General features: G+C 44.0%; 1 protein-coding gene and 1 pseudogene across 11 annotated transcripts in view; one reads left to right on the top strand and one right to left on the bottom strand.

Annotated features, from left to right (window-relative positions):
* The window catches only part of SPTAN1 (spectrin alpha, non-erythrocytic 1), a 107,149-nt gene extending 92,844 nt beyond the window's left edge, over window positions 1-14,305 (bottom strand). For 2 of the 11 annotated variants that reach the window (XM_060200290.1, XM_060200294.1), the window contains exons 1-2: window positions 14,149-14,278; window positions 9,761-9,811 (exon numbers count right to left, since the gene is read on the bottom strand). In XM_060200290.1, coding sequence (XP_060056273.1) covers window positions 9,761-9,793 — 33 coding nt within the window. In that variant the 5' untranslated portion in view covers window positions 9,794-9,811; window positions 14,149-14,278. Of the gene's footprint in view, window positions 1-9,760; window positions 9,812-14,148 lie in introns of all 11 variants that reach the window. The other 9 variants (XM_060200292.1, XM_060200297.1, XM_060200291.1 and 6 more) reach the window with 7 other exon arrangements.
* A 5,627-nt stretch (window positions 14,306-19,932) lies between these two features.
* On the top strand, window positions 19,933-20,336 carry LOC103117075 (large ribosomal subunit protein eL34-like; annotated as a pseudogene).
* Window positions 20,337-23,593: the final 3,257 nt, after the last annotated feature.

Here is a 23,593-nt window from a genome sequence, read left to right as displayed (position 1 = left end):
ATACAAAGTGAAGTAGGTCTGTAGGTGTCTATCTCCCACACCCCTCTCAATTTTTTTTTTTTGGTCCTATTCAACTAAAAATAAAGAAAAAAAAAAGGAAAAAACAGCCACCAGGAGTGGTGGCTTCACAGTACAGGCATCCAACCCCAGCGATAACCCTGTTAGCATTAAAAAAAATTTAAAAAATATATATATATCTGTTACCCAGGTTTCATTTTCATATTGTCAAACTGGAATTCTATCTAGCTAAAACAATGAACAAAGAATGTACTGAATGAAGAAAAAAAACTAGGTGTCAACTTAATGAGTAAGTTGAATTACAAATCTTGGCTGGACCACATGGCAGTCAATTCTAGAAATTAGCTGCTATTTTCACTCTAGTAGGGTGGGTCCTCAGAGAATAAAGCTAAGGCACAGCTTTGTGTCATCAATATACAATTGTATCTAAAATACGTTTTTTGTTTTTTTCCTAGTCTTAAAATGGGCTTCAACAGTCCTTAAAAGCAAAAAACTATAGATCTGGAAGGTGGCAGTGGTAGAATAAGACTTGCTGGCACGAAGTTCTAAGTTTGAATCCTGGGGTTCTCTATCTCACTAATACATAAATAAAGCTTAAAATAAATAAATAAAAGCCTAGGGGCTTGGGTATGGCTCAAGGAGCAGAAAGGAAGGGAGGGAAAGAGGAAGGGAGGTAGAGAGGAAGGGAAGAAGGAATGAAGGAAGGGAGGGAAGGAGAGAGGGAGGAAGTAAAAAAGGAAGGAAAGGATTTCTCTAGGTTCCTAGGTTCGGTTCCCAGCACCACCACAATACACACTGCTCTGGTGTTTCTGTGCTTTTCTCTCTGAGGTTCCATGTTCAATCCCCACCACCACAATAAGCCAAAGCTGAGCAGTGCTCTAGTCTTGCCCACTCTGTGTATCTCTATCTCATTAAAAAGAAAAAAGTAGGGGGCTGGGTGTAGCGCAACGGGTTAAGCGCAAATGGCGCAAAGAGCAAGGACCAGCATAAGGATCCTGGTTCAAGGCCCCGGCTCCCCACCTGCAGGGGAGTCGCTTCACAGGCGGTGAAGCAGGTCTGCAGGTGTCTATCTTTCTCTCCCCCTCTCTGTCTTCCCCTCCTCTCTCCATTTCTCTCTGCTCTATCCAACAACAGTGACAACAACTACAAGGGTAACAACAAGGGCAACAAAATGGGAAAAATGTCCTCCAGGAGCAGTGGATTCGTAGTGCAGGCACCTAGTCCAAGCAATAACCCTGAGGCAAAAGTAACTAATTAATTAATTTTAAAAAAGAAAAAGAAAAAAGTAAATGTAAGTATACACACATCCACATGTGAAATTTCTCATGTGTAAGGTGCTGGTTGCAAAGGAGAAAAAAAAAACAACTTCTCTCAATCAGAGGACTGCTCAGCTCTGGCTTGTGATGGTACTGAGGTCCTAGGACCTTGGAGTCTCAGGCACAAAAGTCTTTTGCATAATTATCATATTACCTCCCGGCCCTCAAAATTATTTTCTAAAACATTTAATTTATTTATTTATTGGATAGAGGCAGAGAAAATCAAGAGGGGAGAGGGAGTCAGAGACAGCGAAGGAGACACAGCAGCATCACTTCACCACTTGTGAAGCTTTTCCCCTGCAGGTGGGGGCTGTGGCTTGGAAACTGGTCCTCACACACAATAACATGTGCACTCAACCAGGTGTGCAACCAACCTGCACTTTCAGAATTTTTATTTATTTATTTTCCCTTTTGTTGTCCTTTTTTTTATTGTTGTTATAGTTATTATTGATGTCATCATTGTTAGACAGCACAGAGAGAATAGAGAGAGGAGGGGAAGACAGAGAGGGGGAGAGAAAGATAGACACCTGCAGACCTGCTTCACCGCCTGTGAAGCGACTCCCCTGCAGGTGGGGAGGCGGGGCTCGAACTGGGATCCTTACGCTGCTCCTTGAGCTTTGCTGCTCCTTGAGCTTTGCGGCGCTTAACCCACCGCGCTACCGCCTGACTCCCTAACCTGCACTTTTATTCTTTTAAGATAGAGTGGGGAGGGGGGCAAAGGGTAGATAGCATAATGGCTATGCAAACAGTTTCATGCTTGAGGCTCCAAAGTCCCAGGTTCAATCCCCCGCACCACCATATGCCAGAGCTGAGCAGTGCTCTGGTTAGAAAAAAACAAAAACAGAGTCAGGGATGGGGAGAAACTGAATGAGAATCAGAGGTACCACACTTGTCACATATGGTGCTCTTTTGTGATGCTGGGGGCTCGAATCCTTTTGCACATGTAATAAAACTTAAAAAAAAAAAAAAAGGTGGGGTAGGTAGCATAATGGCCATGCAAAGAGACTCTCATGCCTGAGGCTCCGAAGTCCCAGGTTCAATCCCCTGCACCACCATAAGCCAGAGCTGAGCAGAGCTCTGGGGTTTCTCTCTGTGTCTTTCTCTCTCTGCATCTCTCTCAAAAATAAATAAAATACAAAAAAAAATTTTTAAATACAACAAACACATGTTTAAAAAAAATGCCGAGGGGTTGGGCGGTGGCGCAGTGGGTTAAGCGTATGTGGCACAAAGCGCAGGGACCAGCGTAAGGATCCCAGTTCGAGCCCCTGACTCCCCATCTGCAGGGGAGTCGCTTCACAGGCGGTGAAACAGGTCTGCAGGTATCTGTCTGTCTTTCTCTCCCCCTCTGTCTTCCCCTCCTCTCTCCATTTCTCTCTGTCCTATCCAACAACGAACAACATCAACAATGGCAATAATAATAACCACAACGAGGCTACAACAACAAGGGCAACAAAAGGGGAAAAATGGCCTCCAGGAGCGGTGGATTCATGGTGCAGGCACCGAGCCCAGCAATAACCCTGGAGGGAAAAAAAAGAGCCAAACGCAAGGACTGACATAAGGATCCCGATTCAAGCCCCCGGCTCCCCACCTACAGGGGAGTCGCTTCACAGGCAGTGAAGCAGGTCTGCAGGTGTCTATCTCTCCCCCTCTGTCTTCCCCTCCTCTCTCCATTTCTATCTGTCCTATCTAACAACAATAATAGTAACTACAACAATAAAAAACAAGGGCAACAAAAGGGAAAATAAATATTTAAAAAAATTTTAAAAGGTGTATAGATGATAGCTCACTCAGTCGTGCATATGCTTTGCTGCATAAAGACTTGGGGCTTGAACCCCACATATCACAGGGGAGCACCATACAGCACCAGAGGAGAGCCCATGAATGGTGGGGCAGTGCTGTGGTGTCTCTCCTCTATCTTGGTTTTCTTTCCTTTTTAAAATATTTTATTTACTTATTTATTTTTTATTAAGTGGAATTACTTTTATTTGGGGGAAGTACTCTTTTTTTTAAGATTTTATTTATGGGGGTCAGGCGGTAGCGCAGCGGGTTAAGTGGATGTGACACGAAGTGCAAGGACCGGCCTAAGGATCCCGGTTCGAGCCCCCCACTCCCCACCTGCTGGGGAATCCCATCACAGATGGTGAAGCAGGTCTGCAAGTATCTTTCTCTCCCCCTCTGTCTTCCCCTCCTCTCTCCATTTCTCTCTGTCCTATCTAAAAACAATGACAGCAATAACAACAATAACTACAATAATAAAAAACAACAATGGCAACAAAAGGGAAAATAAGTAAATAAAATTTAAAAAAAAATTATTTATTAATGAGAAAGATGGGGGGGAGAGATATCACTCTGGTATATGTGCTGCCGGGGATTGAACTCAGGACCTCACACTTGAGAGTTCAGTGCTTTATCCATTGCACCACCTCCCAGACTACAAAATTTTATTTATTTATTGACTAGAGACAGAGAAGTCTAGAGGAAAGGGGAAGATAGAGAGGGAAAGAGGCAGGGGTCCAGGTGTTGGCACACCTTGTTGAGTGAACATGTAACAAAGTGCAAAGACTTATGTTTGAGCCCCAGCAGAGGGAAAGTTTTTCACGTGGTGAAGACAGGTCTGTCTCTCTCCCTCTCTATCTCCCCCACCCTCTCAATTTCTGGCTGTCTCTATCCAATAAATAAAGATAATTTTATTTTTTTATTTATTTTCGCTTTTGTTGCCCTTTTTTATTGTTATTGTAGTTATTATTGTTGTTGTCACTGATGTCATTGTTGTTGGATAGGACAGAGAGAAATGGAGAGAGGAGGGGAAGACAGAGAGGGGGAGAGAAAGATAGACACCTGCAGACCTGCTTCACCACCTGTGAAGCGACTCCCCTGCAGGTGGGGAGCCGGGGGCTCAAACCAGGATCCTTCCACCGGTCCTTGTGCTTCACGCCACCTATGCTTAACCCACTGGGCTACTGATCAACTCCCAAAGATAATTTTTTTTAAGAGAGAGAGAGGGAGAGACGGAAGACACCTGAAGCACTGTTTCGCCACTTGTGAAGCTTCTCCCCTGCAAGTGGAGACTGGGGGCTTGAGCCTGGAGTCCATGCACACTGCAATGTGTGTGCTCAACCAAGTGTATCACCACAGCACCTCTCTCCCTATCCTGGAAAGAAAAAAAGTCTGGGGGGGGCACGCTGGCTGAGTGCACATGTTACTATGTGGCTCCCGGCTCAACCTTGGGGGAGCTTCAAAAGCAGTGGAGAAGTGCTGCAGTTGTCTCTCTTTCTCTCCTAGCTCCCTCCCTCTTCCATCTCAGTTTGCCTACCCAATAAATAAAAAATTAAAATATTTTAAACTCTGCTGGGAACAGTGAAATCAGGCAGGCATAAGGGCCCAATAGCGGGGAGGGAAGAAAGAAAAAGGAAATTTTCAAGGAAAGTATAGTTATATCTGAAATAATCCTCAGGATTAGTGTCTATGCTGATGTTCCTGGATCCTCTAGCACAGAGTCACTGCATTTCTAAATGCACAGAAATGATGATTTATTCAGTTATTAGTACAATCTAGAGACAAAAGTATACTAGATGCTGGGAATCAAACTCATATCTCGTGCTTTTAAGTTCAACATTCTAGTCACTGCACCACCTCCCATGCCACAGAATGATTCTTTCTTTTTATATTTTTTTTATTTTTATTTTTTAACCAGAACACTGTTCAGCTATGGCTTATGGTGGTGCGGGGGATTGAACCTGGGATTTTGGAGCCTCAAGCATGAGAGTCTGTTTGCATAACCATTATGCTATCTACCCTCCACCCAGAATGAGTCTTTCTTTTCCTTTTTAACTAGAGTACTGCTCAGCTTTGGCTTATGGTGGTGCTGGAGATTGAACCTGGAACACTGGAGCTTCAGGAATGAAGTTTGTTTGCATAACCATATGCTATCTCCTCAGCCTAGAAAGATTACTTTCTAATGATACTGTTATAGAAATTTATATAAAATTAAATTAGGAAGCAGACTTTTATGATGAACCCCATTAAAATGTTGGAGCAGATTTATCTGAGTAACTCTCACTGCTCAGATCTGGTTTGCTGGTTTAACCCTACCAATCCAATGCGACAGTCAAGAGAGGCCCTGTTAAAATTAACGAACCTAAAAGGCCCTCTTTGTCACCCTAGTGAAGTAGAACAAGTCAATTCTATACCAAGTGCTTTGGTCAGGCAATAATGGACTTTCTTTTCTGCAGCAGATCAGCTGCCGTCAGTAGGTAGGAGCTCTGCCAAACCACAACTGGCTCTCTCTGGGGAGGCTGGGCATCTGAAAGTCAGCTATGCTCTCCCATGGGCATAGCATTCAGCATTTTCATCAGCCTGATTAAAGGAGTCTGAGACTGTAGGTTAATAAGAGTGTCCCCCTCTTAACCTGATAGGAAACTGTTTCTTAGTTAGACAAGTTGCAGTTTCTTTTGCTCTAAAATGGGTTGTTTCCACAGACTAATAAACAAGAGTGCTTTTCATAACACCAAGAATACTGCCACACAAAGCTATCTGAAGTTTATGAAATTTCTTGCATGGAGGCTGCAGCTACAGGAGCCCTAGCCTTACCCGGACATTTCCAGGGAACTACTACAAAAACTCCACAGAGAATGTTCCCAGCCTAAATGGGATTACCACCTTCTGAGAGCTAGAAAGGAAGCATTTGGGAAACGTGCCATTAAAAAACAATCTCCAACCTGGCCAGCATATCCTAGCTGCCTCAAACCACAAAGCAGCTGATTTCCTAGGACGACAGTAAACTGACAGCTTATCTCAAAGTAGTCAGTCAACTCTGATTTTGCCAATCAGGTCTTCCATACAGTGAGAACAAAGATGGGGAAACAAGTGTTAACTGCAGTGTCTGCATAGTTAAGAACACCTTCCCACTTAAAGATAGCCAAAAGAAAAGGTCCGTTTTTTTTTTTTTTTGGGGGGGGGCAATTATTAGAGAAAACTAATTTGGGCTACTTGTAAATGCTGCAGTGCAGCAATCAAAATGTTAGCTGCATCGTTCAGCAAATAATGTGGATTGATATCAGGGGGATAAAACAGGAATTACAACTATGTCCTCTATTGTGATAAATGAAATGTCAGCACTCTCACAACACTGCCAGACCTCTCAGGATAAAGGGTGGGTCAAAAGATATGAAAGTTAGCCAGAACACTTTATTCAGAGATTGACTCTTTATATCTAATATAATGATACACACATAATGAACTGAAAGTAGATTCTTACAAAAAGAGGGCTGATGTGGATGAATACCTTTTTTTTTCTTTTTAAGAATTTATTTATTTATTCATGAGAGAGAGAGGAGAGAAAGAACCAGACATCACTCTGGTACATGTGCTGAGGGGGATTGAACTCGGAACCTCATGGTTGAGAATCCAATGCTTTATCCACTGCACCACCTCCAGGACCTTGATGAATACCTTTATCTCTTTTATATATATATTTTTATTTATAAAATGGAAACACTGACAAAACCATAGGATAAGAGGGGTACAAGTCCACACAATTCCCACCACCAGAACTCCATTGCCCATAGTTTTCCTATTCTTTTATTTTAAAAGATTTTATTTATTTATTAATGAGAAAGATAGGAGAAAGAACCAGACATCACTCTGGCACATGTGCTGCCAGGGACTGAACCCAGGACCTCATGCTTTAAAGTCCAGAGCTTTATCACTGTGACACCTCCCAGACCACAAGTCTTCCTATTCTTTAACCCTCTAGGAGTATGGACCCAGGATCATTATGGGGTGCAGAAGGCAGAAGGTATGCCTTCTAGAATACCTTTATCTTGATGAACACCAAGAGACAGCTGTTTGAGGTACTTGATACTTAGATGACTTTTAATGTATTTATTTATTTTGTCTCCAGGGTTATTGCTGGGCTCGGTGCCTACACTACAAATCCACTGCTCCTGGAGGACATTTTTCCCTTTTGTTGCCCTTGTTATTTATCATTATTGTTGTCATTATTATTGTTTTTTGTTGTTGTCATTATTATTGTTATTGTTGCTGTTGGATAGGACAGAGAGAAATGGAGAGAGGAAGGGAAGACAGAGGGGGTAGAGAAAGACAGACACCTGCAGACCTGCTTCACCGCTTGTGATGCAACCCCCCTGTAGGTGGGGAACCCGGGGCTCGAACCAGGATCCTTACGCCAGTCCTTGCACTTTGCGCCATGTGCGCTTAACCCGCTACGCTACCCACCCTGCCCATAATTTTTAAAAAATTATCTTTATTTATTGGGCAGAGACAACCAGAAATTGAGAAGGGAGTGATACAGAGAAAGAGAGACAGAGAGACACCTGCAGCCCTGACCCACTGCCTGTGAAGCTTCCACCCTGCAGGTGGGGACTAGGGGATTGAACCGGGGTCCTTGTGCATTTAACCAGGTGTGCCACCACCCATCCCCCTAGATAATTTTTTATACCTTTCCTTATTGACAAAAACTACATGCCCCATTGTGTATTGGGAATGTCTATCTTTGGAGGGGAATGGGTGAGAACGACACTGTTAAGCAATAGAAAAGACTACAGATACAAACATTTCCAAAGCAAAGGTCAAATGCTTTGGATTCTGCAAACTTGGCACCTCTAGTGAGTATATTAGGAAATCCTGACACAGAGCTTGGAGAATGGAAGAATTCAGCAATCAATTCCCTTATGGAACCCCAAAAGAAAGGAAAGGAAAAGAAAGAAAAGAAAAAAGAAAATAAAGGAAAAAAAAAAAAAAAAAGAAGAGAGTTGGGTGGTAGCACAGCAGATTAAGTGCAGGTAGCGCAAAGTGCAAGGACCGGAGTAAGGATCCTGGTTCGAGCCCCCGGCTCCCCACCTGCGGGGAGTCGTTTCACAGGCAGTGAAGTAGGTCTGCAGGTGTCTATCTTTCTCTCCCCCTCTCTGTCTTCCCCTCCTCTCTCCAGTTCTCTCTGTCCTATCCAACAACATCAGTAACTACAACAATAAAACAAGGGCAACAAAAGGGAATAAATATTTAAAAAAGAAGAAAGAAAAGAAAATATATTGATAGTAAAGATGCAAGGAATCATTATTTAAAACAAAGCACTGTGCTGTCTTTTTAGCAAGCTGAATGTGCTGGATGGAAGAGGCATTTGGAGTAATACAAAGTAAATTCTGGTTTCAGGCAGGACACCGGACATACTGTTTTATGAGCAAAGTGATTTTAGGAACAGAATTAAGAGATCATTTGGCGCTGTGGGGAAACCATTCACCAGTTTTGTTTGTTTTCACCAGTCTGCTTTTTGTTGCTTAGTCAGAGCCCAAAGGTGCAGAACTGGCAATGCCATTTTTTCCATGGCTTAGAAAGTCAGCCTAATACCAAAATTTACATTTCAAGATCAGGACAACTACATCCATGAACATAGAAGGGTTCTTCTAGAATAAGCCACCAAATAACTGGTTAGCATCCACAAAATTTCATACCAGATTTTCAGAGCAAACAAATTAACTCAAAACCAGCTAAGCTGCAGATTTTAGTGGCAGATAGGATGGTAAGCGGAGAAGTAAATATACAATTTAAGAGTTTTAACTATGAGTAAAAACAACAAATATTTCTGCTTAAACCACAATCTAATCAGGACTACAAATTCACATATCAGCTTTCCAACTAATTCATTAAACTCATTAGCACAATTCTGCAGAGGTGAGCAGGGACTTAACTTTAAGAAAAGCAAAGATTCAGACTGCATTGCATCAAAATCAAGAAATGCAGAGCAACGTTGCCAAAACTTACTTCAGAATGCTTCCCAAACACTATCTTGCTGCTACTTACCTTTTAGCCTGCAAAATTCAGATGAGAAGTACTTAAGTGCAAAAGAACGTTACCAAGATTCAAACCAGAAAAAGATTATGTGACCCATTTTTATAAAACTCATTTAAATAGTTAACCAATCTGATTTATAAAAGGGCTTTGCCTTGGATTTATCACCTTAAATCACTAGAAATTTGTAATATGAACAGGAAACAAACCCGTTTACATAATTTGTCAAATTAAAAGATACTACTTGACATGTTTTCAGATTATTTTTTCTAATAATCAAGGATAATCTGTTTATCCCTTGGTTCCTATGAACCAAGAAGCTGTCAATTAAAAAAAAAAATCAGCAAACATTACATGCAAACACCAGTAGAGTGTAAGGAATTAATATAGTCATGCCTTAAAGAGAAGAAGGTAAAAAACAGGACTTTTGAAATTCAAATAAATTTACTGAGATTTTTGTTTATGTAGCCAAACCCTAACCAATTAGCTTAACAGAAAGTTCATGCAGGCAGATTTTTCCCCTTCTCTTTGGATCATTCAACCTCTTTGACACAACTGTCTTCACTGCACAACAGGCAAAACTGAAACGGCAACACATTTCCTGCATGCTAGTCAAATACCTGGACTCTGCGTTTACGAAACGATGACAACATGATGGAGGAATGTAGAGTCTAAAGAGGGCAGGGGAAGAGCAAGACAAGCTGCTAAGGGCAAATGGAACAAAATCATTTCAAAATCAAGAAAACAGACCTTTGAATATACGAATACTGGCAGAAATCCAATTCTGCAGATCTTTCTCATTCTGTATTAAACCCCTTTGAGGATTTCTAATGTGGGCAAGAGAACCATAGTTCTCCGGCATTAGCAGTTCAGCGCCTGTCTAGATGTTGCTTTGGTCAGGTCACATCTCTGTGGGTCTCAGTGTCCCCATTTCTCAAATTAAGTAATGATATTAAATATATATATATATATTTTTTAATTTTATTTATGAGAAAGATAGGAGGGGAGAGAAAGAACCAGACATCACTCTGGCACATGTGCTGCCGGGGATCAAACTCGGAACCTCAGGCTTGAGAGTTCAAAGCTTTATCACTGCGCCACCTCCCGGACCACATACTGAATATATTTTAACTTATTTAGCATATATATACATATATATATATAATATATATATATATATATTGCCTCCAGGGTTATTGCTGGGGCTCAATGCCTGCACTATAAATCCACTGCTCCTAGAGGACATTTTTTTCCCTTTTGTTGCCCTTGTTATTTATCAGTTATTATTATTGTTGTTGTTATTGCTGTTGTTGGATAGGACAGAGAAATGGGGAAGACCAAGAGAGCAAGAGATAGACACATGCAGACCTGTTTCACCGCCTGTGAAGTGACCCCTCCTGCATGTGGGGAGGAGCCCGGAGCCTGAACCAGGATCCTTTCGCCAGTCCTTTGCACCATGTGCATTTAACCCACTGCGCTACCACCCAGCTCCCGGCATATTTATTTTTAATAGACTCCCCCCCACCCAGAACACTAATTAGGTCTATTTATTTTTTTTAAGATTTTATTTATTTATGAGAAAGGAGGAGAGAGAAAGAACCAGACATCACTCTGGCACATGTGCTGCCGGGGATCGAACTCGGACCTCATGCTTGATAGTCCAATGCTTTATCACTGCGCCACCTCCTGGACTACTATTTAATTTTCTTTTTCTTTTTTCTTTTTTTTTGTCTCCAGTTGCTGGCACTCACTGCTGGCACTACAAAAATCCACTGCTTCTGGTCTTTTTTTTTTTTTTCCCTTTTAATTTGATAGGTCAGAGAGAAACTGAGAAGCAGGGTAGGCAAAGAGGAAGAGAGACACCTGCAGACACGCTTTGCTGCTTGTAAAGCGTCCCCACTGCAGGCAGGAGCAGGAGCTCAAACCCATGTCCTTGCGCCTAGTATCATGCGCTTACCCGGTGCGCCACCACCCAGCCCAGTCTAACTACTGATAGTGCCAGAGATAAAACCTGAGTGTTTTTTCTTTTTTTAAAAAGACTTTTTTAATTTAAATTTATTTATTCCCTTTTGTTGCCCTTGTTTATTGTTGCAGTTATTGTTGTTATTGATGTCGCTGTTAGCTAGGACAGAGAAAAATAGAGCAAGGAGGGGAAGACAGAGCAGAGAGGGGGAGAGAAAGACAGACACCTGCAAACCTGCTGCACCGCCTGTGAAACGACTCCCCTACAGGTGGGGAGCTGGGGGCTCTAACCGGGATCCTTAAGCCAGTCCTTGCACTTTGCGCCATGTGCGCTTAACCCCCTGTGCTACAGCCCGACTCTTCTAAATATACTTTTAACTTTTTATATTTTTAAAAAAGTATTTTTGATAGTACAGAGAGAAATTGGAAGGGGAGGGAAACAGAGAGAAAGAAAGATACCTGTAGCACTGCTTGTGAACTGTCTCCCCTGTAGGTGGGGGGACCAGAGGCCTGAGCCTGGCTCCTTGTACATGGTAATGTGTGCACTCAATCAGATGTGTCACTGCCTGGCTGCCCTAAATGTACTTGAAGACACTCACTATGTCCTCCCCTAACCCAAATTTCAATATATTAGCCAAGAATTTGATGACCCAGGAAGTGGCTAGATTGTTAGACTTAGAAAAATGACGTCCCACGTTTGATTTCTGGCATACCATGTCCTAGAGTGATGCTCTAGTTCTCTACCTCTCCTTTTTCTCTCAGTTATTAAACAAAATGTTTAAAAAACAGAATCCCAGGGCTGGATGATTCCATAAATCCCTCCCATTCAGTAATACAATAGCATTTCATAAAACTAAAAAAAGCAACTCAAGGTACTAAGATCTGATCTGGACCAAGTTTACTAATACACTTCCTTTACACTGACTATTTCCTGTTTAAAAAGGGCTCGAGGAAAATACAAAAAAAAAAGTAAGGAGGTCCAAGTACAGCTGCCCTGTCCACTAGCCCAAAAGATCAGCTCTGCGCCACACACACACACACACACACACACACACATACACCCCTCACCCCCCCACCCCGCATTCCTGCATTCTTCTACCTACTCTGACTACAGCGATAGGCTGCAGCAGCAGACTGGGCCACATTATCTAGTGGCGTCCTCTCAAAGCCCATGAGGATTGACTACAGCCAGCTTCATGCCCACTGTCCTCAAGTGTGGGTTTAGCTATGCAGCTATGACAGGACCTGACCATCCATTGCCCAGGATCTGTAGCTGGCCCCTCCTTTGGGGATGAAAACAAGGGGGGGGGGGGAGATTAAAAAAAAAAAAAAAAAAGCTCGTGACCTAAACCTGTCATTGCCTGACAGATGCTGTGAAACATCAGATTCTTTCAATTATTAGTTTGCTACAAAACACTGCCAAGACCAAACGCTTTTCAGAGAATGATGTCTAATAAGTGATGTCTTCCTGTAAGAACGGCTTCCCATCTGTCCAGGACAGAGCAGCAGATTCTCCTCTCGTCTCTCCATCGAGGTCCCTGGATAGCCGCTAACACATTTTGAGTAATTACTGACCCAGTTACTAAAAAAGACTTTTGTTAATTTCCTGTACAAGGGCCCATTTTCTCCCCTGCAGTACTTTTTTTTTCCCCCTTTAACTTTGACTTCAATTTGACCTTTCAAAATCTAAAACATTAGGCTGTAATGAAGGGGAAAATAAATGACTAGTTTTAAAGAGCTGGAACCTTACTTCGTTCAATGGCTTCCTAGAGCTCAGTGTTCCCAATGCTATTCTTAAGATGTTCTGTTTCCCGGCTGCAAGACACCCCCACCCTTCCATCTTTGATACATTCCCTCTTACTTAAGTCCAATTGCTATGACGACGCAATTTCTCAAAACATGAAAATACTTCACATGATTTATCCTATTTTCTTCCCTATCAGCCATGATGGTAATTTTTTTTTTTCCTAAAGCTACTATGATGAAGACGGGGGAAAGCTTCAATAATTCAGGCTGTATTATATAAAAGGGATTTGAAAATGCGTTGCAGTGGTTCAAGCATTAGCGTTCTGACCTATTGGGGCTTTTAATTTAAACATATTCAATACTGAGCCTTAATAAGCCCCTTATTTAAAATATTTTATCTCAGTCCATCAAAGAGACTTTTAAAAAGCAATTTTATTTGGCAGGTATCTCACCAAATTCGCCGGGACGGCTTGAAACAAAAGACTGCTCGCTCTTTCCCAATACAGGCCTGGTCACAGGATTTTGACAAATAACATATCCTGTCTTTGACTCAGAAGACTCGCTCTCAGGGGAAGAAAAAGAAAGAAAGACCCGAGCTATTAAGTGACTTGATTTGGGGCTCATACAAAGCAAGCACCGCATTTACCTGTTATTTACAAGCAAACCACAACAGGGTGGGAAAGCGATGTTTATTCCAAGCAGAGGGCTGGCGATGGGCAGTTTCGGGCCTTTCTGCGTCCAGAGAATGCCACGAATCGCCACTCGGGATGAAATTAAGGTCAAACAGCCCTCAGCTCGGCGCTCTCGGTTCTTCCTCCTGCACAGGCCGGGCCGCTTTGCCAGCGGAGCTTCGGCAACGAGCAGCAGCAGCCGCTCCCCTCCGAGGGCAGGGACGGGGGCGGCGGGGGCGGCGGAGACGGCCGAGCGAGACGCTGACAACCGGCTCCCGGGAGCCCCCGCCCCACCTGCCGCCGCCGGATGGGGCCGGGCGGAGCCGCCGCCAGGCTGGGGGGCGGAGGGAGGGAAGCGCTGTGCGGCCTCGCCCCCCTCCGCTCCGTCAATGACATTCCAGGCTCCCGGGCTTGGCCCGCGGCTCCTCCGCAACCCGCGAGCCTCAAGCCGCGGCGGCCGGGCAGCCCCTCTCCCCGCACCGCGGAGGCAGCGAGAAGGCCCGCTCGGCTCACCTGTCCGCGCGCCGGCCCCGCCCCGGTTCGGGGGCGCCCGGCTCCCCGCCCGCCCGCCAGCCCGCCTGAGGATCGACAGAACCCCGGGCCCCGTGCTCGCCTGCTCCCCCTCTCACCGCTTCAGGAGGGCGGGCGCTGTGGGGTGCGTGGGGCCGAGGGGATACTGACTGACCGATCAGCTCTCCCTCCTCACCGTCCAGCTCCGCAGCGGGTAGTGGCGACGCCGCGCGCGCCCCGTCTCTTTTATAGGCGGCCACGCGCGTTCCGGCGGCGGGCGGGAGCGAGCGTGAGGGAAGCGCCCAGGCTGGGCGCGAGGGGCGGGGGAGAGCGCCCTCCGGGCCAAGGGGGCGGGGCTCCCGTCGGCTCGCCTCGCGATCGTCCGGCGGAAGGGGCCGAGCGCTCCCGGAAAGAGCCGAAGAGGCGGGTCGGGGGACGAGCCGAGCTCCCCGAGCGCGGGGGAGACAACGAGAAAAGAGGGCGCGCAGCGGAGGTGGGGGTTGCTGCTGCGGTGGAGTCGCAGCCTCCGCCCTGGCCGGCCGGGATGCTTTAGCGACGCCGCCCTCCCCGCAACGCGTATCTTCCAATCCTGCCCCTCCCCGCCCTGCAGAGAATCTAATGCACCCCCACCCCGCCCTGGGAGCCGGTCCAGTACTGCAGCGAAGGGTGGGGCAGGGCCATCGCTGCAGTCTGTCTGGGGATGCTGAGCGCCCCGACCGGAAAAACGCCCTGTTCCAAGGGGTGAGCTCACCCTTATTTTTTTTCCTCCTGCCCATTTAACCTAGGAAAAGGCTGGGGGGGGAGGGATTTAAAATCTAAGTAAGCCTATTTTGATGGGGGCTGGGGTCCTGGACAAAAGGATGATGATTTTGAGGTCCCGGTTTAAGGTAGTTTAAAAAACAAATCTGATAATAAATAAATAAATGAATATTAAATTGAGTGTTGCCGGTCATCTCGGGGTTTGGGGAGCCAATTTCTTATATTCTTACTGGGACAACTTTTGCACAGGTCACTCGTGGAATATGACACTCAAGTTGTCCGAGAAAGTTCTGCCAAAATTAAACTTTCCTTATGTACCAGGGCACTATACTAAGTATTTCACTATATACTTAGTATATAGACATATACTAAGTATATGTCGTGGTAAAGAAAATTCTCTGCAACGGTTTTATAAAGCAGGTATTACTTCCCTATTTTACAAAGAAACATCCTGACATGGAAGCTAAGACAGATAAGCAAGAAAAAAAACCTAGGATTCCAGTACCAGAACCTTTCAGAGACACTATGCTATACTGCATTCCCTGAAGGACAGGGAAGCTTTCTGTTGGTGGTTGCTAAGGTGCTGCAAAAAGGAATATAAAGGAATTCCTGGGATTTCTCTTCCTTACAGTCTTAGGATTTTAAGGGCCTGATTCTACACACCCTCTCCCCACCCCAGTTCTAGTAACAGCTGGTCTAGCGCCATTGAGAGTAACACCCAGATCATTCCAGTGCAATCATGCAGACTAGTAGCCCTGCAGCTCAGGAAGGCCTCAGCCTACCAGTTACCTAGCAGCTCTCTCTTTGCATAAATATAAAGGCGTTGGCTCTGCACCCAAACCTGGACCTGGGCCCAGCCGGGATTTTCCTGGTCCTCTGCAGTTTGGCCTCTGTCCCCTGTGATCTGCAGTCAGGTTTCTAGGCTGTTCTAGCTCGTGGAGAAAAAACTCTCCACTCCCTCAGTCCTTTGGAGTGGAGAGAAAAGATGAGGATTAGCCACATCACAGAAGCAGCTTTGCAGAATCTGAAGGAAAAACATAGGGTCCAAGAGGCATTTCCTGTATTTGATTCTGTAGAGACAGCAGGGCCTGGTAACTCCTCCCTGGAGTGTGCATTTCTGGGAACAGCTGATGGCGTCCACAGCCTCTTCAGTAAGCAGCAGCCAAATGCTTAATCAAACCTTCAGCTCTGGGGACAAAATGGCTAAAAAAAGCACTGCTAAATTTCAAGACCTCTTGCTCTAACAAAGATCAGATCTCAGGGTTAGGGAGTATGAATTACATGAAAAGAGAAGATTTTTTTCTTAATCACTGGCCTAATAGTAAAATGGTATGTGTGTGTGTGTGTGTGTGTGTGTGTGTTTTGTATGTTGAGAAATAGATTGAGACCCTGAGATGGAGAGCTTCTGTATTGATAATGAAATTAAAAGTCTATTTCATCAGTCCTTTGTCTGATCTGAGACATGGCCAGAAAAACAAAATCCACAGCCCTTTCCACCTCCCACTCCTTCACCCATCCCATTCTGCAGTTGGCACTGGAGAGGAGACATTTAAAGATCCATTCTTCATGGGTTCTATTGTCTGCCTATGTCACCTCCCACCTTTATCACATGTCTAACACAAGTAGGTGTGAGGAAAAGAATATGATAAAGGTTATAAAGGGCTTGTTTTCTGAGAAACTCATTCAGGAAAACACACATACACACATAAAAAATATGCATGTGCGCACACAGGGGATCAGACTATATTCTTCCTTTCTCCTCTTTTTTTCCCCTTTGGTTTAGATTTATTTTATTTGAGGAGCTGGATGGTGACACACTTGAGTGAGGTCATGTTACCTTGCTCAAGAATCCTGACTGAAGCTCCAGTTCTCACCTGCAGTGAGGTAAAGTAGTGTTGAAGGTGTCTCTTTTTCTCCCTGTCTACCCCACCCCCTTTCAATTTCTCTGCCCTATAAATATAAGAAGAAAAAGAAAAAAGAAAAAAATGACTGCAGGGAGTGGTGGAATTGTCGTGCAGGAAACTAACTCCACCGATTACCAAGGCAATAAAAAGATTTATTTATGGCAGAGGACCTAGTGGGGGTTGTATTGTTAGGTGAAAAACTGGGAAATGTTATGCATGTACAAACTATTGTATTTACTGTCAACTGTAAACTATTAATACCCCAATAAAGAAATAAAAGATTTATTTATTGTCCTGTCAAATAAAATAAATAAAAATAAAGGAAAAATGGCCACTAGGAGTAGTGGATTCAGTGCCTGAATCAAGCACCAGTGACTGGAGGCAAAAAAGAAAAAAAAGATTAATTATATATGAGAATTGCACAGGAGAAAGACGTGATACATGTAGTACTGAGGATCAAACTAGGCACACGTTAAGTCCTATGTTCCACTAAAATGAGTCATCTTCGGGAGTCAGGAGGTAGTGCAGCAGGTTAAGTGCAGGTGACATAAAGTGCAAGGACTGGCATAAGTATCCCGGTTCAAGCCCCTGCTCCCCACCTGCAGGGGAGTCATTTCACAGGCAATGAAGTAGGTCTACAGGTGTCTATCTTTCTCTCTCCCTCTCTGTCTTCCCCTACTCTCTCCATTTCTCTCTGTCCTATCCAGCAATGATGACATCAACAATAATAACTACAACAACAATAAAAACAAGGACAACAAAAAGGAAATACATAAATATTTATAAAAAAAAAAATGAGTCATCCCCCCACACCTATGGACATCTAATCTTTGACAAAGGGGCCCAGACTATTAAATGGGGAAAGCAGAGTCTCTTCAACAAATGGTATTGGAAACAATGGGTTGAAACATGCAGAAGAATGAAACTGAACCACTGTATTTCACCAAATACAAAAGTAAATTCCAAGTGGATCAAGGACTGGATGTTAGACCACAAACTATCAGATACTTAGAGGAAAATATTGGCAGAACTCTTTTCCGCATAAATTTTAAAGACATCTTCAATGAAACAAATCCACTTACAAAAAAGACTAAGGCAAGTATAAACCTATGGGACTACATCAAATTAAAAAGCTTTTGCACAGCAAAAGAAACCACTACCTAAACCAAGAGACCCCTCACAGAATGGGAGAAGATCTTTACATGCCATACATCAGACAAGAGTTTAATAACCAACATATATAAAGAGCTTGCCAAACTCAACAACAAGACAACAAATAGCCCTATCCAAAAATGGGGGGAGGACATGGACAGAATATTCACCACAGAAGAGATCCAAAAGGCCGAGAAACACATGAAAAAAATGCTCCAAGTCTCTGATTGTCAGAGAAATGCAAATAAAGACAACAACGAGATACCACTTCACTCCTGTGAGAATGTCATAACATCAGAAAAGTTAACAGCAGCAAATGCTGGAGAGGGTGTGGGGTCAAAGGAACCCTCCTACACTGCTGGTGGGAATGTCAATTGGCCCAACCTCTGTGGAGAACAGTCTGGAGAACTCTCAGAAGGCTAGAAATGGACCAACCCTATGACCCTGCAATTCCTCTCCTGGGGATATATCCTAAGGAACCCAACACATCCAAAAAGATCTGTGTACACATATGTTCTTGGCAGCACAATTTGTAATAGCCAAAACAAGGAAGCAACCCAGGTGTCCAACAACAGATGAGTGGCTGAGCAAGTTGTGGTCTATATACACAATGGAATACTACTCAGCTGTAAAAAATGGTGACTTCACTGTTTTCAGCTGATCTTGGATGGACCTTGAAAAATTCATGTTAAGTGAAATAAGTCAGAAACAGAAGGATGAATATGGGATGATCTCACTCTCAGGCAGAAGTTGAAAAACAAGATCAGAAAAAAAAAAAAAAAAACCACAAGTAGAACCTGAAATGGAATTGGTGTATAGCACCAAAGTAAAAGACTCTGATAATACAGGTCCAAGAAGGATGACAGAGGACCTAGTGGGGGTTGTATTGTTATATGGGAAACTGGGGAATGTTATGCATGTACGAACTATTGTATTTACTGTTGACTGTAAAACATTAGTTCCCCAATAAAGAAATAAAAAAAATAAGTCATCTTCACAGCCTTTAATTTTTTTCCTTTGAATTTTTTTTTTCTTCCATGGTTATTGCTGGGGCTCAGTGCCTATACCACGAATCCACTGCTCCTGGAAGCTATTTTCTTTCTTTCTTTTTTTTTTTTTTAAAGATTTTATTTATTTATTAATGAGAAAGATAGGAGAGAACCAGACATCACTCTGGTACATGTGCTGCCGGGGATTGAACTCGGGACCTCATGCTTGAGAGTCTAGTGCCTTAGTCGCTGCACCACCTCCCGGACCACCTGGAAGCTATTTTCTTTCCCTTTTGTTGCCCTTGTTTTTTTTCTTATCATTGTTGTGGTTGTTATTATTGTTGTTATTGATTTCACTGTTGTTGTATAGAACAGAGAGAAATGGAGAGAGGAGAGGAGACAGAAGGGGAGAGAAAGACAGACACTTGCAGACCTGCTTCACCGCTTGTGAAGCGACCCCCCTGCAGGTGGGGAGGCCGGGACTCAAACCGAGATCCTTAGGCTGGTCCTTGTGCTTCTTACCATGTGTGCTTAACCCGCTGCGCTATTGCCTGACCCCTGAATATTCTTTTTTAATATATATTTATTCCCTTTTGTTGCCCTTGTTGTTTTATTGTTGTAGTTATTATTGTTGTTATTGATCTCGTCGTTGTTGGATAGGACAGAGAGAAATGGAGAGAGGAGGGGAAGACAGAGAGGGGGAGAGAAAGACAGACACCTGCAGACCTGCTTCACTGCCTGTGAAGCGACGCCCCTGCAGATGGGGAGGCCGGGGCTCCAACCAGGATCCTTTAAGCCAGTCCTTGAGCTTTGCGCCACTCGCTTTTAGCCCGCTGCGCTACCGCCCGACTCCCCTGAATTTTTTTCATTGACTGAACACTGGTGTACAACATCATGAGATTTTAGGAATGGGTCTGGGAGGTGACACAGTGAGTATTCAGCTTGGAAGAATAAGCTTCCAAGTTCAGTCCCTGGTATTCCATGTGCAAGCGTGATGCTCTGTTTCCTTTTTTTTTTTTTTTTCTTTCTCTTTCCATCCCTATCTTGTGTTTAAAAATAAATAAAAATCGCTTTTCTGGAGATGGTATCGACAGGTGTTAGCCATGGTGCAGCGTCTGACCTATCGGAGTAGGCTGTCCTACAACACCGCCTCCAGCAAAACCAGGCTGTCCTGCACCCGGGGAACAGGATTGTTTACCTTTACACCAAGAAGGTCGGGAAGGCTCCCAAGTCTGTTTGCGGTGTCTGCGTGGGGTGGGGTTCGTGCAGTGAGGCCTAAAGTACATAAGAGGCTGTGGAAGACAAAGAAGCATGTCAGCAGGGCCTATGGTGGCTCCAATGGGCTAAGTGCGACCGTGACAGGATCAAGCGTGCTTTCCTTATTGAGGAGCAGAAAATTGTCGTCAAAGTGTTGAAGGCACAAGCACAAAGTCAGAAAGATAAATACATGGAGCATTTTTGAGTAATAAATTTAAAAAAGCAAAAAAATAAAATAAATAAAAATCCTTTCAAACCTATGTGTGTATACAACTCACTACACCCACCCCACAGTCGTGTGCCATTACACCAGACAGAAACCTCCACCTGTTTCCTTATTCTCTCACCCCACCCTTTCCTCCAATAACCACTATAGTCTTCATAGACTCTAAGGGACTGAATTGTTAGCTTCTTTCTAGCTCTGACAGCAGTCCTTAGAAGGCTTGCTCTGCACCCTGAAATTGGGTATGTAGGTAGTCTCAATACCTTTTCAAATTATTCAAGAGGTCAGCAATTGGGATATATACTGATTGAATCTTTATTTATTTATTTATTTACTTGCCTCCAGGGTTATTGCCTACACTATGAATCCGCTGCTCCTGCAGGTTTTTTGCTTTGTTTTTTCTTTTGATTTTTTTGGATAGGACAGAGAGAAACTGAGGGGAAGGGAAGATGGGAGAGGGAGAGAGAAAGACAGACACCTGCAGACCTGCTTCATTGCTTGTGAAGTGGACCCCCACTGCAGATGTGTGTGTGCATGGGGGTGGGGGGACTTGAACCAGGATCTTTCCTTGGTCCTTGCACTTTGTATTATGTGCGCTTAACCTGGTGCGCCACCACCGGGCCTCTGATCGTAATCCTATTTCCACAGGTGTCCCTGCAGATAGCTTGTCTCATGCACAAACACACAAAGGCACGTGACAAAATTAACAGCAAGCAACAAGGACTACTTCCACTATTTTCCCTCCCAAGAGGGAGCTGACTGGGAAGGGTCCCAATGGCAAGTGGACTATACTTCATCTCAGACACTCGACAGTGTTAGAGCTGGCAAGGAATGCAGAAATCTTTAGAACTCAATGACTGCTTGTGTGGTGAGTACAGAGTGAAATAAACCAGACACAAAAGGACAAGTGAGTGACTTCACCTGTATGAGGTCCCTAGCTGCTCAAATTCATAGAAACAAAGTACAGTGGGGGTTGTCTGGGGCCAGTGAGTGAGAGAGAATGGGGAATTAGTGTTAAAAGGGGGTAAGATGGATAGCAATGTACTTCACTTGGATAGTGTTTTTTCAAGATTATATTTATTTATTTTTTAAATATTCCCTTTTGTTGCCCTTGTTTTATTGTTGTAGTTATTATTGTTATTATTGATGTCGTAGTTGGATAGGACAGAAAGAACTGGAGAGAGAAGGGGAAGACAGAAAGGGGGAGAGAAAGATAAACACCTGCAGACCTGCTTCACCGCTTGTGAAGCGACTCCCCTGCGTTGGGGAGCCCGGGGCTCCAACCGGGATCCTTACGCGGGTCCTTGCGCTTTGCGCCATGTGCGCTTAACCCGCTGCGCTACCTTTTGACTCCCGATTTTATTTATTTATTAATGAGAAAGGAGAAGAGAGAAAGAACTAGACATCACTCTGGTACATGTGCTACTAGGGATCAAACTCAGGACCTCATTGATCGTCCAATGCTTTATCCACTGCACCACCTTCTGAACCATTATAGTGTTTGTTTGTTTGTTTTGCCTCCAGGGTCATTGCTGGGCCTCCGTGCCTGCTCCATGAATCCACTGCTCCTGGAGGTTATTTTTTCCCCTTTTGTTTCCTCCTCCCCTTTTTTAAATCCTTGTTGTAATTATTATTTTTGTTATTATTGTTGTTGGATAGGACAGAGAGAAATGGAGAGAGGAGGGGAAGGCAGAGATGGGGAGAGAAAGACAGACACCTGCAGACCTGCTTCACTGCTTGTGAAGCTACTCCCCTGTCGGTGGGGAGCCAGGGGCTCCAGCCAGGATCCTTATGCTCGTCCTTGCGTTTTGAGCCACGTGTGCTTAACCCGCTGAGCTACCGCCTGACCCCGATAGTGGTGATAGTGGTGTTTATCATGGACATAACCCAGGTGTGACTCCAGCTCCCACTGCTCTGAGGGAAACTTTGCTGCTGTACTGTCTTTCTGTCTCTCTCTCTATCTGAAAAAGCCCTCCTCAGTACAGTAAAACCCAAATGATGACTAAAAAGAGAGAAAGAAAAAAAGAAAAGGAGAAAAAAAAAAAAGGCTGGGGAGATAGCATAAAAGTTATGCAAAAAGCCTTTCATGCCTGAGACACCAAAGGTCTCAAGTTCAATCCCCGCACCACCATAAAGCAGAGCTGAGCAGTGCTCTGGTTGAAAAAAAAAAAAAGGTCGAGGAGGTGGCCCAGTGGGTCCTCAAGCATGAGGTCCCCTGTTCAACTCCTACCACAGTGATGCTCTGGCTCTCTTTCTCCTCCCCTTTCATAAATAAATTTTAAAATATGTAACAAAAACTTAAAGAAAAAATGGGATTAAGAGTTTCTGGTTCTCAGGATGAAAAAACTTCAGGGTATGGATAGTGGTGATGGTTACACAATTTGAGAACACTGATGTCACAGAACTATACACTTAGCATGGTGCACAGCCTGAGAGGTGGCATAGTGGGAGGGGTTTGGACTCTTTTTTTTAACATTTATTTTCCCTTTTGTTGCCCTTTTTTATTGTTGTAGTTATTGTTGTTGTTGTTGTTTTAATATTTATTTTATTTATTTATTCCCTTTTGTTGCCCTTGTTGTTTTATTGTTGTAGTTATTGTTGTTGTTGTCGTTGTTGGATAGGACAGAGAGAAATGGAGAGAGGAGGGGAAGACAGAGAGGAGGAGAGAAAGATAGACACCTGCAGACCTGCTTCACTGCCTGTGAAGCGACTCCCCTGCAGGTGGGGAGCCGGGGTTCGAACCGGGATTCTTATGCCGGTCCTTGTGCTTTGTGCCACCTGCGCTTAACCTGCTGCTCTACCGCCCGACTCCCAAGGTTTGGACTTCTAAGCATGACTTCGCAAGCTCAGTCTATGGAACTGCATGTACCAAAGTGCTGCTCTGGGATCCCCTCCCCCCCCCAAATAGCTCTTACTATCTGGGTAAGGATCAACTCCAATTTCCAGTCCAAGGGATGTGTAGGGTTTCTGTGCTATTAGAATTTCTTCTTTTTCTTTCCTTCCCTTCTTCCTTCTCTTTCTTTCTAGAAGCAGAGAGGGAGAGAGGCAGAAGAAAAGAGTGAAAGAAATCACAGCACTGATGCTCCCTTCAGTGTGAAAGCTAGGCTCAGAACTAGGTTGCATACATGACAAACCAGTGCAGTATCTAAGTGAGCTATTTTTAAAAAACATTTATTTCCCAATTAAACCAGAGTTGAGCAGTGCTCTGGTAAAGAAAAAAAAAATCTTTGTAGGACAGATATGACAAAAATATGGGCAACGAGCCTGATAAATGACGTCA

This window comes from Erinaceus europaeus, chromosome 10 (assembly GCF_950295315.1).
Source record: "Erinaceus europaeus chromosome 10, mEriEur2.1, whole genome shotgun sequence".
Lineage (NCBI taxonomy): Eukaryota > Metazoa > Chordata > Mammalia > Eulipotyphla > Erinaceidae > Erinaceus > Erinaceus europaeus.
Note: the sequence above shows the minus strand (reverse complement) of the source record. Positions and strands in the feature narration are given on the sequence as shown.